Source organism: Asterias amurensis, chromosome 11, assembly GCF_032118995.1.
Source record: "Asterias amurensis chromosome 11, ASM3211899v1".
Lineage (NCBI taxonomy): Eukaryota > Metazoa > Echinodermata > Asteroidea > Forcipulatida > Asteriidae > Asterias > Asterias amurensis.
Window position 1 is genome coordinate 2,912,729 of NC_092658.1, and position 18,919 is coordinate 2,931,647.

Below are 18,919 nucleotides of genomic sequence, written 5' to 3' on the forward strand. Positions count from 1 at the left end.
AATTTATTTTTACCTTCACATATCAGTGTAAGGGTAAAACCAAGCTATATGACCTCTTTATTATTACGTTATGAAATTGCAGTTAATGATCTTGCAGCACTAATCCAATGAAGTATAGACACACACAAATCTGGATTTTATTTATGTTCTTTAGGTATCTGGACCAGCATAAATGTTACGTCTCTATAGTTGTATTTGTTTTCTTTCTATCCAGTCAAATTCTGTCGTAGAAATATGAGTTGTTTTAAAAACTGAAAAGACAACTGTTTTGTTTGTCTAGCGTTCATGTAACATTTTTTTTCTTCAGGATGGGGGGGGGGGGGGGGCTATAGGCCTAATGTTCAAAGTTGTTAACTCTCACTCAGTCATGTAAAATTCTTTAGAAACTTATTTTTAAAGAGGGGCTTTAAAATAAATATTTGTTTACCCGACCCACTCTAGAGCGGGGTTTGAACCAATGACCCCCAGATTAACGTGCCGGCGTTCTTCCAACTGAGCTATCTAGCCCTCGCTTTGGCGGTTCTCCCTCTGTTGTCAATATCTTTATTTGGGGGTGCCAACCAGGAGCAATTCAATCTGTAACTGCCAAGTTCATGATACAACCAAATTTACAAAATGTAGTAACATTCAAAGCACTTGGGAAACTGACTGGGTAAACTCATTTTGGAATATAGAGTCCTTGTAAAAATTGTGGGAAAAAAACACAAATTAAACTACAGGCTAAACTGCTCTCTTGTTAACGGGGAAGCTGGTTACCGTTTCTAATGAACTATTTATATGTAGGGTTGTTGTACTGTTCATTTATTTCAAATCCATTTTGCTGTTTTTATCATTCTTAACTCTAATCCCTTCGAGGTCGCTCATCTCTTCATAATCATCACTGTTTATGCCAAAGGACTTTGCTAATCCTGTTGGTTTTATGCCTCATATATTCAGAAACAAATGGTTTTGTTTTAGATTTGTTGGTTCTGTGTAAGCTTCAGAAATATTGGAAAAAATAATGTCAATTAGATCTGATACCCTTCTTTTACCCTCTTGTTTGAGCTGAAGTAAGTAATTATTGTGGTTGTTTGCATCTGGAACAAGCCACTTGCAGCCACTAATGGTCTCTTGTAACTCTATGTGGCTAGTAAGTTCAACCTACCTCCATGGTTCAACCATTCAAAATCGTGGCTTTTATGTTAACGGAATTTGGAGCTTTTACTTTTAAGAAAGGGCGTCAGAGCTTGACAACGCATCCTTTAATCCTTTGTTACATCCCAAGTAATCAATATTTAATCCTGAGCAAAAGAGATTATCTGCTTGAATTTGACCAAATATCATCGACTTGTGTGCACTTTGTACCTGTCAATTATGATGTTGGGTCAATATTTTCTCCAGGAAATATTTTCCCAGTCAATCAGACAATCATACCAGCAATCTTGATCGAGATAAGACGATTAATCCAAGACTGTCTCCTAAGCACTTTAGATTGACCACTAGTCTAGCCAAGATGCCATGATCCGATCAATAAGCTGATAATAATTGAACGAAATATAAAGGCTCTTTCTTCGTCGAAATGAAAGGCAAATAATTGTTGGTAAATACACAGCAGCTGTGATATCTGATGGGATGGGTTTAATCAAATGGAGGGTGTTAAGTTAGTATGAGCGTGGAGGAAGGAATCCCTACTTCATGCATGGAGGATGCTTCATGGTATGAGTGAATCTGTGTTTTCCCCTAGCGATAAACTGAGTTGAGGTGATGAATATTCAAATTGATGATTGAGGCAAAATTTACGCAGCCTGGAAACATGCCAAGAATGCAGCTCTGGGGCCCATTTGCGATTTCACAATTAGCTAAGAATGAGTTCAACTGCAAATCAATTGTAGTTACTTAGTAAAGTGTGATGTCACAATACAAATCACTATGGTAATAGTGACAGTTTGTCTTGAATTTTTGTTTGCGATGAATTTTATTGCTTTATGAAATCTGCCCCAAGTCCAAAAGCGTATGGCGATTCCATGTACACATCAAAATTGTGAGTTCTAGGTGACTTCTTGATACATAAGTCAAGTTAAAGCCATTGGACACTTTCGGTAAACAGTATTGTCCAAGGCCCACACTTTGTGTATCACAACATCTATGTAAAATAACAAACCTGTGAGTATTTAGGCTCAATCGGTCATCGGAGTCGGGAGAAAATAACGGGAAAACCCACCCTTGTTTCCGCACGTTTCGCCGTGTCACGACATGTATTTAAAATAAATTTGTTGTTCTCGATATCGGGAATTGATATTGTTTTAATGTTTTCTCAAAAAGTAAAGCATTTCATGGAACAACATTTCAAGAGAAGTCTTTCACCTTTACCTTCTGTAAACCCTTATCACAACTTATATATAAAATAACAAACCTGTGAAAATTTAGGCTCAATCTGTCATCGGAGTCGGGAGAAAAAAACACACCCTTGTTTCCGCACGTTTTTGCAGTGTCATGGCATGTGTTAAAAATAAATCTGATTCTCGATACCGAGAACTGATAATTGTTTTAATGTTTTCTCAAAGATTAAAGCATTTCATGGAATATTATTTCAAGAGCAGTCTTTCACCATTACCTTCTGTAAACCCTGTAAGTTATTTGTAAATCTGTGAACTTTTAATTGTTGTTCTGTTCCGAAAGTGTCCAGTGACTTTAAAAGCTCATAACTGATCCAAAATTTAACAATTTTTTATTAGTTGTTACTTTTATGGTTAATCATCACAGCTAGGTCAAATAAATAAATAAAATTAATGGCAATTTGTAACACCCCCTTCCTGTCAACTTGACACTCCTGGCACAAGTAATGTGAAAGTGTTGTCACAACTATACAGTACAGTCTTGGCATAAAAAAATATATGAAACAAAATTGACAAAAAGGAATGTTTTTAGTTGGTGATATTGTCCAGAAATGAGTGAGGTGGTCTGTTCACTGAAGTCTGTTCACTGATAACAGTGAGATGGGCCGCCTCATGTTTGAATGCAGACCCCCCCCGCCGACTCTCTGATTATGCAGGAAGTTCTTTGACATTATACTTATCTTTCCATGTTCAGATGAACACACAAGTGAGAATCTCTCCAATTATGGAAACTTTCTCACTAATGCTGAAAACAATTCTGAATATCTCCCTGATTGCTGGGCAAAGTCTCCCTGATTGCAAGATGCAAATGTTGGCAGCTCTGTGAATGAGCAAGGGGTAAACGAATCTTTCAAACTCGAGTGATTCTGTGAAGTACTTTACAAATCAACGACCCTTGTAAGTCGTTCGGAGTATAGAGCCTTTCAGGAAATAAAACCATCCAATTTTACAGCCTATAAGCTTCACACAGGCTGTGGAAATGCAGGATTTAATTGTCTGTTATTTTGTTTTTGTTTTTTTGGCCAGCAAACGGATTTCTTGAAAGTTACACAAGGCTAAAGGAAACCAAGTTGTGTTTTGATTGTGCTAGAAAGTATATTTGTACTTTTTTTTGTTTCCTGCATACCCTGCAGTATTATGTATTAAATTTACCAAATATTTAATGTTCTCAAATTAATAAGGTGAGTAACATCTCCTTATTTTATGCTAAAATAAAAACAACTTCTAAATAAATCGAAATATCTTTTTGAAAAGTTGAAAAAAGTTTCAGGGATTAAAAAAAAAATATATATATTTTTGAATGTGTCCCACTTGTCTCTGAAATCCAGTCCGAACATTCTATTTGCTCTTTGAAAATTTTGTTCCAATAATAATAAGAATAGTGTGCCAATATTTATTGTATCACAGGGGAATTTTAATCATTGAAATCCATAAAAGTATGACTGAGCTATTTTCAGAAGCCCTAGTACCAAATTACAAGAGTTTTATGCTCATTAAGTTGTTTTTTCCCCATCAAATCCACTTACTTCTTTTAAATTGTTATAGAACTAAGAAACAAAAAAAATTGTTTATGGCCTGAGCAAATTTTCTTTTTGTTTTTTAATCCTAATGACTTGTTGTATAAATGGAAACAATTACAAAGGCTCAGATAATGTGTCTGCCCTTGCAGCATTTTTTTTCTTCAGATGCTATAAATGAAAAAAGTATCAAAATATCTGTGTCCATTGTGCATAGAGTAACCATACATATGTGCAAAAGCGCATTGCAATCTATACAAATAAAGAAACAAACATTTAAATAATATATATTGGTTTGCGGTAACACCATGTGTGTATATCTACTTGCCAGGTAGAGTTGTTCTTAGGGAACTGTCTTGCAGTCTCCTGACGATGACTGGAGCAAGCTAGTCGAAACGTTGAGACCAATTCCGAACTGACTCCGCGGCAGTACAGTTATTACGATCCTATAAGCTAAAGTAGTAGTCCAGTCAAATTTCTATACCATCCGCCCTGGTAATAGTTATAAAGCAGGACAGTTCTTTTCAGAACTGAGAAGTCTCCCGAACCTCCGATTTTCTACTCCACGGCAGTAGAATAAGCAAGACAGTTCCCTAAGAACAACTCTACCTGGCAAGTAGATATACACACATGGTGTAACCGCAAACCAATATATATTGATACCCCACCATGCAATGCCTCAAATCCTATAAACAAACATTAATTAAATAACATCAAAGTTAAGAGAAAGGCCTTTGAGAAAAACTCTGCTAGGGTCGAACATAATTTTTGTTTCATTTATACCTTTTGGTTGGTAAGCAGTTTGCAACAGCTAATTCCATTTTCTCAAAGTTGTAATCTTCAAGATTACTTCTAAACCAGACAGATATTGTTGGTGCAGCGTGTACGAAGGGTTCGCTTGGCCCCAGCGCCTTGCCTTAACCAAAGGCGCTGGGATGGGCAAACGTATAAAGCACGGTCATTGGTTAATGCTCAGTCCAATCATGCATCACACTCACACGGCACGCATGACGTACTTCCCGAACAAGAATCTGTTGAAGCTGATTAACCCATCCCAACGGTCGTGGATAGACCTGGCCGCAGGGGCCGAGCGAAGTATGAAGAGCTGTATATCCCTTGTGGATTTCTTCAATTTACTGTTAAATGACAGCAAAACACGTACACATGCACACACGCAACCTGTCAATTTGTCATCACAAATTGTCTTCTATATACTCAATCACAACTTCTTGATTTGTGCAATTCAGAATCATATATGTTAACCAATATTTGTAGCTTGGCATATCCCTCGTGGGAGTTTCCAGAGGTTCCATAAGAAACAAACAAACCGTACTATCTGGATTGCAGGCTCCTGCTTTTATTTAGTTCGTATATGGCACCTGGGGTCAACTTCACAAAAAGTTAGGACTTGTCCTAACCTAGGACTAGTCCTAGGATATATGAAAAAAACGTATGGCTAGTCCGACGTTAGGACAAGTAAAACGTTAGGACAAGTAACTCGTCATAACTCGAGATAAGACTAGTTTTAACTCTTTGTGAAATCCACCCCTGTATTCTAAGTATGACACTGCTTGTTCCACTTTCCCCCAAGTGCTTTCAGAACAAGACCCCCTCATTGCCCTCTCTTGTTTTATTCAAACACCCACCCTTGGGTGGCACATCCATTCTCTGTATGAAGAACACACAACGGTCATTCATATTATCCAGGGTTTTTGTCTCTTCTCTTGTACCTCCCTAAGGGTGAATATTGACCGACACACCCCCTGTTCATCCCTCGGTCCACTCACCATCTAAGCATCACCCCTCTGACCATCCTCATTCATTCTAACTGTCTTCAGAGGAGGAGAGTTTGTCTCTGTGGAAGCACTCTTCCTAATCATGGATAATCTTCACTGAATAACCTTTTCATTGTGTTTGTATGTGGCGAGTTCAACACCCCCTGGGATTTCGGAACTGGGCTGGATGCTTTCCAAGCCCTGCAAAGAAAGAGACGCCTTTTAAATGTATCTAAGAGTGTAACGGACGCACATTATAATTGAAAAAGATTTTGTGAAAGGGTGTCCAAGTTTTCTTGAAATTCTGACCCTGCATGTCCAAACTGTTTACTAACTGTTTACTAACTATTTACATGTGAATGAGAAGACGGGCACATCCGCCACAAGCCTCGGCTTTTAGGATGATGCCTCCATGTGATGTGAACATGGAAATAAATGTTATATATTGATTGAAGAAACTTCCAAACCTTTCCTGTTCAATGATTGATTGCTAATGATGGACCAACTGTCTTCCAACATAATTGATTTATTTATTTATTCGCTTATTATATTGTTTCTTGTAAAGCGGTGTGGTACCCTTTGTGTAAGAGTGCTCTATAAATGACTGTTATTATAAAACAGGCTTTCCAAATTTATAACAGGGTGTCTAAAAGACAACCAGACGTCCCTCTGAGTAACGCTATGATTATTGGAGAGCAAAAAAAGTCCGATCATTACTTTACCCATTATCCTTTTCATCCTTACTACTAGGCAAGATAATCTTTTCCACATTTACTGATTTTTGTATAGTGGATGTGGTTTTGTTCCACTTATCGTAAAATTTGTCTTAATTTTTTAAGGTACCTCTTTTTGCACAAGGAATGAATTTAAAGGCACTGAACACTATTGGTAATTACTCCAAATAATTGTTAGCATAAAACTTACTTGGTAATGAGCAATGAAGAGCTGCTGATAGTACTAAAATATTGTGACAAATGGCTCCCTCCGAAGTAATATAGTTTTGAGAAAGAGGTAATTTCAAATATTAACAGACTTTAAAGGTCTGAAGCCTTTTTAAGGCATATGAAAGCACACAAATTTGTTCAACAAGGGTGTTTTTTCTTTCATTTTTTTCTTGCAACTTCGATGACGGTATCGAGCCCAAATTGCCACAGGTTTGTTATTTTATGCAAATGTTAGGATACACCAAGTGATAATACTGGTCTTTGACAATTACCAAAGACCTCCAGTGCCTTTCATGATTTTTTTAAAAGTTTGTTGTGTAGATGGAACTAAAACAAACAAACCCTTTGCCCTACCAGTTCAATTAAAATGATTCCAAAAGATCGGTTTCTGAGCTCTTTCAGCTGGAACACAACCACCAATAAAACACAATTTCATAGGTTGTTGGATTTCACAATAAAGCCCCAAAGTTTGGATGGTAATTGGTCTCGCATCAAGACAGAGCGAAACCCAGCTTACAATAACCAATGAATAATAGATAACCCTCTCCTCCTCCTAGAAGAGGTCAATATTTTACCTGTCGTTTCCCGTGTAATCCTTAACCCAAGCCAAAGAGGTTTTGTGAGTAATAATATGACAAGGCAATTGAGCGGGTTCACAGGAGCGTGTTTCTAATAGATTATCCATTTTACAAATTGCTACTTTGTATAATGGGGATGGGTTTTTTCTTTGTTAGCTTAGTGTCCTCTCTTTTCTCCATTATCAAAAGCCTTGATGCAGTTCCTCAATTGGGATTTTCCAAAAGCAATTGGTTTCTTTTTTTACCTCAAGGACTTCTAGATAAAATACTTCATTGATCAGTTTTTGTAAGTTAATGAATTCGCGTCCTGCACTTGATAATCACATTATACAACCAATCTGGAAATATTGCAAAAAATTGCAAATGAAAATGGTAGAAACCGTGACAACCCATCTGTTTGAACAGTGACCTACATGTATAACTGAAATCATTGCTTGATTTTTCTTGGCTTTGTTCAGCGCTGTGTAACCATATTTGATGAGTTACAGCATTCTATAAATGTAATTAGTGTATTGTTTTGTGACTGCAGTGCAGCCAAGATATACACAAGTTCAAAGCAAGTTGACTTTAACAGCTTAAGCTCTCACAAAGGTCATGCTGTGTGTTGTATTTACGACAAATTGAATATGGAATTTATAGGGCTGATTTAATTAGCCCTACCTCCACATAGCCAAAAGAATTGGGCCGATTTAATGCTAGGGTTCAAATAATAATAACTGTTTCATTTTGTGTCTTCTCATAGATGAAATACGTCTGGCTAGTGAAGAGCGCCCTCTAGATATTGCCATCCACAGTGAGCGTAACGTGCGATTCATCCTCAGAATGGAGCCAAATCCCAAGAGCCTCGCCGTCCCGGACGCAGACGCCCCATCTCAGCGTAAATCCCTCTCGCGTTTCTTCGGTGTTTCAAACAGCGACTTGGCCGCACCGTACTCCGCGGCGGTGTCTACGGCAAGTCCAGTGGTGAAGTCCAAGAGCCATTATAATAAAAATGGCAAAAAGCAGAGCTCAGCGGACACTGTGAGTCTGAGCAGTAACAGCAGCTCCAGCAGCCTCTCCTTGCTTAGCCCTCCTACTAAAGTGCCGATGCGACATCATAGCGCAGGAAATGTCAACGTCAACGGTGATACTTCTGGTCTCCTGCTCAAGACTAAAACGCCCAACTTCATCAGGAAGTTTCAGGCAGGTGAAAATGCCTTCAGAAAGCTCACTAAAAAGGACAATGGCTATGGCCAAAAGACATCCACGAAGAATTTAAGGAAGAGATCTCGCGCCAGATCCTTATCGAGTATGTTTGAGAGGGGGATTACCCTGACTAAGAAGGAACCCTGTGACAACTCCAAGCAAACTAAGGAGCTGTCCACTGAAGAAACAGCGCCCGGGTTGTTGAAAGTCTTTGGGGACCAGATCTGCCCGAATGCTACCTACAAAAGTGTCCTCGCGTCGGGACAGTCCTCTGCCGTTGAACTTGTGAAGGTGGTGTTGGAGCGATACTCTTTGCCTGTTGACACCTACGGAGAGTATGTACTGTGTGATGTCATCGGAACGTTGAAGATTAACCCCGAGAAAGCCTCAAGAGTTCTTGGGATCACGGATGAGTGCGAGGAGAAGCAAGAATGGATAACAGAGTGCATGCGGGTCATGGGCAACGATGAGAGACCCCTCACCGTCAAATCGTTCTGGAAGCCCGAGGAAGGATTCGCCAGGAAGTTTGAGATCAGGCGTCGCGCCGACATCGCATCTGGCGATGTGGACACAATCACACACGGCATTAATGTCAACGCAAAGCGGTTACAGTTGTCGAGAGCTAACCGCACACCAGGAAGCCCATGCAACTCGCCAAGAAACAAGGAGAATGACCCCAAGATAGTCTTGTCATCCTCTGAGACGGACATCAACTCAAAGAAACTGAACAGGAGACTCTCTCTCGGTCAGTCTGAGAATGAAGAGACAGAGAGCAGCAACGAACCGATCCCAACAAACTACCTCCTTCCCCCACGTTATTGCCCTTACCTGCTGACCCTTCACGGAAACAGCCTCGCGACGGATCAGACTCTCTATCCCATAGATGATGTTGCCTGCCTCGTGGGACGTCTCATTCTTGGAAACTCAGGCACGGACATCGGGCTTGATTCTCCTGACATCAACCCAGAGCATTGTCGAATTCTACTCCAGTGTGACTACATGTCCACAAGCATCAACCGTAACTGCAGTCTGTACATAGAGCCCATTGGAGACTCCAAAGTTCTCGTCAACGGGTGTACCGTCACCAGATCCACCAAACTCAGCGCCAACGATCTGATCGCAATCGGACAGCATTACTTCTTCCTGTTGAAGAATCCACTCATGATGCAAACCCGTGAGCCGTCCCAAATGATTAGACTCTTAACCGCCGCCAACCAATCAGAACCCCTGTCTGATCCAAACAGCGATGCCAACAATGCCTTGCCAAAACACACGAGCTCACACATAGCCAAGAAAGCTCGTGAGTACTTTGCCGATAGCCAGAGACTCCGAGTCTCCTATCCGATGGTGATGGAAGACGCTGTGCTGGACGGGATTGCTGGAATCGTGCCAGCGCTAGTGGAAGGAAAGCACAACTTCACACTCACGCTGTCTTATTTAGTGGGCATGTGCATAGAGCATTCGGCATACAACTATGATCAAGAAAGGACCAAGGCGTTGATGCTGAAAGTGGCTACTATTATCCAGTCCTTGGCATGGGTAAGTTTTCTTTTCATCGTAAAAATGTTGGGGGATTACAATTTGTTTAAATAACAGTTCATCTTATGAACACTAACCTTGACAAAATATCAATTTAAAACAAAAATAACTTATAATTGCAGAGACTAAGGTTCTGGTCACCTAGGAATTTTTTTACATGCAACTTGAAGGCAACCAAGTGCACTTTCTAAAAGAAACACGTAGTGCGAAGAGACATTTTTATAATGGTGTCTCACTATCTGCAAAAAATAATTATTAAAAAAATGTGAAATCTGTAATGCTTCTTCTTGGCTTTTGCCTGGCTGCCTGTGTAAACTGACTCTTGTAAATTGGCCCGAACACAAACGTCCCCACAGGTCCCTCACCACAAACTCAAGTCCGATGCTCTTACTCACTCGGCCACGGCACGCCAGTTTAGTTTTGAGTAAATAAAAAATAAAAAATTGTTGTCTAATCCAGAATTTGAATGAGGAAGAATTTGTACAAACCTCACTGATGGTTACTTCTCTTTGAAAATACCTAAGTATCACTTTGTTGCTTTTGAAAGCAAATGTGCTTCCCGTTTCTGGCAAAAGCTTCAGACTCAACAAATAGAACTGTTTATGATACCAGAAAATACTGCGATAGCAAGCTGGGGGAATCCATGGGGGAAGCCCCATCCTAGGCGCGATTCATTAATGACAAACATGCAAAAACAGACAAACATGCAAAAACAGACAAACATGCAAAAACAGACAAACATGCAAAAACAGACAAACATGCAAAAACAGACAAACATGCAAAAACAGACAAACATGCAAAAACAGACAAACATGCAAAAACAGACAAACATGCAAAAACTTGGGCTTGTACAACGTTCCAAGAGCAGATTTGTTTGTTTCCATTTATATGACTTGAAATGTTACAGAGGGACTGTATGGTAAAATTCAGTTTTGTGACCCACTCAATTTCTAATACAAAACCGGAAAGAAAAGTTACAATTGGTCTCTAACAGCACATAAATAGTTGAGTTGTGAAATTTTTATAAATTCAAAAATTTGAATTAATGTGGTATTGGATGTCAACAAGATATGGTCAGCTGTATATTCCAAAGGATTTTTTTTGCAGTCAAATGGCCAAAGTTAATGCCGTTTTTGGTTGAATATCATGGAAGTTCAGGAAAAAATTTAAACAATTTTATAGGCCTACAGACATTTTTTGAAATATTTGGATGAAAATAACATGTATTTGGCTGGTTACTGCTTTTTCAAACAAGTATTTAAATTACCTTGTTAGTTTTTACTTAGATAACTGTTAAATGTAAATAGTTGTCTATTTATGAAAATACATAACTATTTACTATAAGCTGAGGCTCTTTTCCCAAACAAATTCTTACAGATTTGTGTGTAACATGTGCATGGCTATTAATATTTGTTTAAATGTTTGTATATTTTGTTTCCTATGAATTTGTGTAGTTCTTATGGATTTGATTGTATTCTCCTTGTGATTTGCCAACCCAATCAATTTCAAATTGAAATGTTTGTCTGAAAATGTGTGGTGTTTTCGTGGCCATGTGGTTATAAATAGAGCACCAGACTCAGGCTCTGGCGATTCTGATCAGCAGAGTGTGGCTTCAAGTCCTGATTGTGGCACTTGAGCAAGATACTTGATCAAGATTGCTTTTTCCTTTGGATGGCACTCTGAGCTAAAGGTCCAATATCTACCTATCTATCACAGTGCGGTCATCTTGATTTTACTCCATTCCGACTCATTGTAACCAAACTGAGGCAGGGCGAAATAATAGTCTGGTGCCATGCGCAATGAATGTTAGCATTCATTACTGGTATTGGAAATAGGGAACATGACAAAGATGGTGACGGCGTGATAAAGTGTTGAAAAGTAGGGGTTAACTTTAGTGTTTCTAGTTCACAAAAACACCCTTGTTTACAGGTTTCCCAAGGCTTGTATAAAAGCTACAGTGTTTAAGTTCACTTATGAGACATCCTTGGTTTTCAGAAACAAATGATAATAATAATTGAAAAGTTAAGCTAAGAAAGTTTGTTGTGCTCAAGCAGTACACATAGCCACCTTTGTAAACCTTTGCAAGTCTATTTGTAGTGAAAGTGTCTTACATTAGATGAGATTAGATTAGATAAGATTAGATTATTTTATTTATTCATTTATTAAAAGAAAAGGGTTTTCCCAGTCATAAAAAAAAAACGTTTGAAAAAAAATATATATATAAAAATACAGACAATATGAAAAACAATCATAACAATACAATTAAGAGTATGTAATTAGAACAGCCAGCATTCAAAGCAGTAATAAAGTGTTTCGCTAAGACAGTTTTTAAATGCCCAAGCAGAACCATGAAGTACACATGGTCCTTTCCTCCTGTAAACCTTTGTTAGTCTATTTTTAGTTAGAGATAAGTTGCAATAGACGCCATCTTAATCCCAAACCCAGTTTATTAACGCCCAGTTAATGTTCGTGTGCTGCACGCCGTTCTCATGCAAAACGTAAGGCTGCGTGTTCGTAAAGATGCTCGTAAAGATGGCCGATTTAAGTCATGTGGGAACTATCTATAGCATCTTACTGGCCTACTTCTCCATCCATCTCATATGAGCACTTGGTGTTTTTTCTTCTTCTCTTCCTTGCTATTAGAAGGAATAATGGGGGGCTTTATGCATCCCAAAGGTCCGTGAAATTGGGTTATTAATAATGGAGAAGAGAAGCCTTCAAACGTTGCTTGTCCATTATGAATGTTTCAGAAGCGTGCCTCTAAGAATGTGAATGTCTTATGAATTATTCAACCGGAGGGCTTTGCACATCTGTTGAACAAATTCTGTCATCTTTCTGGGTTATTTTTGTCGGGGAAATGAGGTCACTTATAGATTATTAATTTGACTGGGGTGGAAATGAACTTTTAAAAGTGAAGGACAAGATAAACATTTGAAGTGTTAACACTTGTTATGTTTTATGTCTTTTCCTGTTCAATGTGCAGGGGGGAAAATGTTTGGTTTGTTTGTCTTTTTGTCATTCTGTTCAACATTGAGTGAGGAAGACCGTGTAAAGTAGAACTGCTTGCAGAAATGAAACTAACTTCTTTTCCCCTTTTTGATACGGAAACAATAGTCTGTTTTTTTTACCATAGAAATAGTTCAAAAACTAGGTTTTATCATGTCCGCAATTTACCGATGGGACCATCTTTAAGCAATAGAGTTATTGTTATCTCCTCAGCTCCTTCTTCCAGGGCACGATGCCTTCGGGTTGGGCCCAGCAGGGCACTTACTCAAAATAATTTTTGGCATAAAAACTTACTTGGTAACAAGCAACGGAGAGCTGTTGAAAGTATAAAACATTGTGAGAAACAGCTCCCTCTGAAGTAATGTAGTTTTCCAGAAAGAAGTAATTTTCCACTTAAGTTTGAACTTGATTTCGAGACCTCAGAATTAAATTTTGAGGTCCCTAAATCAAGCACCTGAAAGCACACAACTTTGTGTAAGAAGGGTGTTTTGCTTCCACTATTATCTCGCAACTTCGACGGCCAATTGAGTTCAATTTTTCATAGGTTTGTTATTTTGTGCATATTGTTGAGATATACCAAGTGAGAAGACTGGTCTTTGACAATTACCAATAGTGTCCAGTGTCTTTAAGAACAACTTTCCAACCAAATTTGTTTATTTTATAATAAATGGTTTTTTTTAACCCAAAGCGCCCAATCCAGAGGGAATGCAATATGCATCCCTTCCAGCTTTTTAAAAGTCCTCATCCCTAATGCTCTCATAAAACTACCAACCCCATATGGTCCCCTGCCTCCAAACCCACCCTATCCCTGCCCCCAACACCACCCCATCTCCTGCCACCAACCCCGACCATCCCCCGCCCCATCCCTGTCCGGTTTTTTTTCCGCACCTCTAAAACACACCCAAAACAAAATCACCCATCACCAGTCATCTCAACAGGTCCTCATTATTTATTCATAGACCCAAGCGGATCAATGGTCTGCACTGCCTTGAGATGATCGTAGCCTGTGTGTTCAAGATATTGATCGCATTGCCTTGGGATGTTTGCAGAACCCCGAGGCTCCCTTAAAGCGTAGAGGGTCTTGTGTTTATGTTTAGGAGGGAAATGTGTCTGTTTGAGCTTGCTGGAACTAAACAGATCGAAAGAAGAAATATATTTGTGGTTTAGCTTATATTGAGATTACAGTGGTTGATTATTTCTAAATAAATAACACGCAGTGAATAGCAGATTGGGATTAGGTACTTTAGTTTCCTGTATTTTTATCTCAGTGGACCCTGGTTTGAATCCCACCTCAGGGCACAATACAATTTTATAGAGCTGCTAAGCACAAAAAATTGCTTAGCATGAAATCTCTTCCTTGATAAAAACAGGATTATCAACCAAATTTCCATTTGTTGCATATTGCTTGTTACTGGTATTCAGCTGTTGTTTGCTTATTCTGACAATCATGTGAAAATTTGGTTGAATCTTGTTTTTATCAAGGAAGAAATTTCATGCTAAGCAAATGTTTGTGCTTAGCAGCTCTATGAAATTGGGCCCTGATCTGGTGCCAATTTCATAGAGCTGCTTAAGCAGACATTGTTGCCTAATAATATTGTTTGCTTAGCAGATATGAGCAGAATACCAGTCACAAATTGTACATGAGACATGGTATTGTGGCTGGTAATACCTTATTCTAGTAAGCATCATTTGGTTATGCTTAGCTACTTTTTGTGCTTAAGCAGCTCTATGAAATTGGACCCAGAGCCTTGCATGTTGATTGGGTTTTCAGTCGCTAATCTGATTTCAAAATGGTTTCCCCCATTTGGGGCTGTCCTCCCACTGCTAAAAGTGAACATTTTTCTAATTTCCAGTTCATCATGTAATTAGAGCTAAGTGTGTTGTTGCATAATAAATAATGAATATTAGATACGTAAAGCAATTTTCATTACTTTTAAAAGCATTTCTGAGAAACCCAGTTTAAGTGAACATTACTCTCAAGGTTATTGTAAGATGGATAACTGTGAGGTGAGATGGGAATCGGATGTTTCTTCCGGCAGAAAGGGTCTCTCTAATTTATATCACAGGATATTTATTATTATTGTTTTATTATTGTTTTGTTTTGATTTTGTTTTCATGCAAACAAGGATGAGAATCATTTCTATAAAATGAGACTAAAGGTAAAATCTTTGTCTGAGTTTGTCTGGCTGTAGATTGTACATTTAGCATTAAAGCCATTATACACTTTTGGAACAGAACAAAAGTTAAAAGTTCACAGATTTACAAATAACTTACAGGGTTTACAGAAGGTAATGGTGAAGACTTCTCTTGAAATATTATTCCATGAAATGCTTTACTTTTTGAGAAAACATTAAAACAATTATCAGTTCTCGATATCGAGAATCAGATTTATTTTTAACACATGCCATGACACTGCAAAAACGTGCGGAAACAAGGGTGTGTTTTCCCGGGTTTTTTTCTCCCGACTCCGATGACAGATTGAGCCTAAATTTTCACAGGTTTGTTATTTTATATATAAGTTGTGATACATGAAGTGTGGGCCTTTGGACAGTACTGTTTACCGAAAGTGTCCAATGGCTTTAATGTCTTTAGTTCAATGAATCCAGTTTGACATTTCATTTGTGACCATTCAAGTTGTTCCAGACATTATTCAAAGCTAACATGCAAATTTTTCATTGGGCTCTGGTCAAAATTTTATCATGGAGCTGCCTAAAGGGATTTTAAACGTTTGGTAATTGAAACCCACTGTTTGTTTCATTACTGTATATTTGAAGATATATACAACAAAACTTACCTGGGAAAATTCAGTTTCAAAAAGGTTGTAGTTTTTTTATACAGATTTTTCCGAAAATCTGGAGCGGTTATGTCCGTGTAGGGAGATTAATCTGCAATCACCACAATTACCAAACATATACGGACCCTTTAGGCACAAAAAGTAGCTTAGCACAACAAATAATATGCTTACCAGAACAAGGTTACCAGCCAAACCAGCACATCATACCATGTACAGTCTGTGACTGGCATTCTGCGCATTACTGCTTAGAAGAGAAATGTTAAACCAATATTGCCTGCTCTGTGCAATCTTTGAAATTGGGCCCAGGTCTTAGTTTTTTATAAAACTAGAATAATTTCTTTTTCAAGTGGAACCTCTTGACACAGGAACTACTTCAAGATTGATTGATTCAATTTTTGTTTTGATTGACTGTTCATTTTCCTTACTGCTGAAAATCATTTTCACTTTTTAATCAACATTTTCAAGTACGTTATGATTTTGGATTTAGTGTATGATAAATAGTTGGCTGATTGATCTCTCAAAATAGTAATAAGGCCATGAGAATGAAAGTTTTAGATTTGCGTCGGGGCATTTTTGAAATGACGTGAGGCTTTTTTCTATTTTCATTATTCATTATTTTGCGCAAACTGGAGCTCAATACACAAATTTGCCTATTCTGCATAGCGCAAATTAAAAATTGCGCAGAATATTTTTGCGCAAATCTGTTGATTGCGCTCGACAGATGAACGACAGGAGATGCGTGTTTTATTGCAAATAAAACGATCGCGATCGCAATCACGATCGCGGCGGAATGTCTGCCTTGTATAGTACTACTAGTACTACTAAAATGCGTAAATACAACCTTTTACCCTTGTTCGATGATTTGAACTTGAACATTTGTGATGCATAGTCTTTTTTGTGAAAATAATGAAATTTTGTAAAAATAATGAATTTTTTCGGCAATAGCTTTCAGAGCATGCGGGTGGTGGACACAAATCTATCATTTTCATTCTCATGGCCTAATGATAATGCTGTCAGTACCATGTATCCAGAGAACCACGCCCAAGTTGCAATGGGATACAACCTCTAGTTATTTGTTCATTGTTGATTATTTAATAATAATAAAAATACTTGATTTAGGCTCTGCTTTACACAGCATCTTGAAGTAACTTATCACCGATTAGTTACAAGTTACAAAAATTGTAATGCTGAGAAACTTTGTTAGAAACCCTGTTTCTAATGTGTAATAAAATAAATTTTTTTTTTTTTCTTTCTCCAAATACAGGACAAGACTAAAGAGATTGCAGCAAATCAGAAACAAAAGTAAGACATTTTACTGAAGTTCAGCTTTCTAATGAACATTTTAAGCTAATTCTCATAGAGACGTTGGATTCACTGTTTAATCTGATTTAGCATCTATTTTCCACCCTTTTTTCTCTTTGCACCAATGGAAGACAACCAGAAAGAACTTTATTAGTTGGAGGATGCAGGTACTATGGGCACTTAGGGTTTGCCCTTTTTCAGTGACTGGCCAGCAAGACCAGGGTCCAATTTCATAGAGCTGCTAAGCACAAAAATTTGCTAAGCATGAAATTTCTTCCTTGATAAAAACAAGATTACCATCAAAATGTCCACCTGATTTTCAGGACAAGCAAACAATAGCTGAGTGCCAGTAACAAACAATATGCAACAAATTGAAATTTGGTTGGTAAGCTTGTTTTTATCAAGGAAGAAATTTCATGCTTAGCAAATTTTTGTGTTTAGCAGCGCTATGAAATTGGGCCCTGTTAGCTTGTCATGTCATTATCGTCTGTCAGCTTTTTCACTCATCCAAATTGTACATCACATAGGGATGCTTTTCAACACTGATCTAGACAGCCGGACCACTTGGAGAGAACTTTGATTGGTTCATGATGTTTTAAAGGCATTTGGAGGTAGTGGGATGGGTGTTTTTGTTTCTTTATGGATGTGTACATTCAAATTTGTTTTAGGATTGAGAAACTGCCGATGTTACTTTGAGCATGTGATTAAAGGGCAGGTACACGTTTGGTAATTACTCAAAACAAATATTAAACTAAAAACTGACTTGGTAACAAGCATTGGATAGATGTTGATAGTATAAAACATTGTGAGAAACGGCTCCCTCTGAAGTAGCATAGATTTTGAGAAAGAGGTATTAATTTCTGAGCGCACACAAATTCGTCCAACAAGGGTGTTTTTTCTCTCATCATTTTCTCGCAACTTTGATGACCAACTTGGCTCAAATTTTCACAGGTTTGTTATTTATGCTTATGTTGGGATACACCAATTGAGAAGACAGGTCTTTGACAATTACCAAACGTGCTCAGTGCCTTTAAAGTAAACATGGACACTAAACAAATTAAAAGCAAAGAATAAGTCATTTTTTTCTCCATAGTGATATTTTCTCGTTATGGACAGGAACCATTCAAATTGTTTCATACTGACTCAACAATAAGATACATACATTGTACAAAAGCAAATAACAATTTCCCCTCCCTCTCCTAGACCCTCTGACGTCCAGTCCGTGATGGACTCGCTGTTCCCAGATCTTAAGACCATCTTGTGTCTACTCGCCAACGCCCTGGAGGTTCTTAACTTCCTCAAGACTAAGATGGGTGATTACATCCAGGGAGACGGAGAAGGTGATCAGCAGGAGAGGGAGACGAGGGATGGGGAAGAAGAGGCAGGAGGGTCTGGGGTGGAGGAGGAGGCGGTGGTTGAGCTGGAGGAGGTTGTGATGTACACGTTCCAGCAGGCGGTTTACTATCTTACCAAGGTAAACAATAATAATAACAGCATTTATGTTCCAGCAGGTGGTTTAATTCTTACCTCACTAAGGTCAACAATAATAACAACGGCATTTATCAGGCATGATATTTTTCTTACTTTATTCTGTTTTCAGACTTTTGCCCTTGAACAAATCTGAATAATTGTGATTAAATTCCCATCGGTTTGACTGAGCGCCTGACAGCGGCCACTCAAATCAGCTCTGTGTTTGTTTGCTAATTTCTTAGTATATTGCTCAATTTGTGTTCTTATTCTTATACAACTGGGTCTGTTTTTCTTTGTGTTGTGTTTTTGTTTTGTTTTGTTTTGGTTTACTGCGCCTTGAACACCCAGCAGGGTGGATATGTGCGCATTACAAGTCTTATTATTATTATTATTATTATTAAATAGTCTGGAATGTGTGTTAGGGCCGTTACCAT

General features: G+C 38.3%; 1 protein-coding gene across 3 annotated transcripts in view; it reads left to right on the forward strand.

The window, feature by feature from the left end:
- Positions 1-18,919, forward strand: part of LOC139943823 (ras-associating and dilute domain-containing protein-like) — a 54,165-nt gene that overhangs the window by 18,759 nt on the left and 16,487 nt on the right. For 2 of the 3 annotated variants that reach the window (XM_071940652.1, XM_071940654.1), the window contains 4 exons: positions 7,932-9,913; positions 15,046-15,078; positions 16,978-17,015; positions 18,219-18,489. In XM_071940652.1, coding sequence (XP_071796753.1) covers positions 7,932-9,913; positions 15,046-15,078; positions 16,978-17,015; positions 18,219-18,489 — 2,324 coding nt within the window. The remainder of the gene's footprint in view (positions 1-7,931; positions 9,914-15,045; positions 15,079-16,977; positions 17,016-18,218; positions 18,490-18,919) is intronic. The other variant, XM_071940653.1, reaches the window with a different exon arrangement.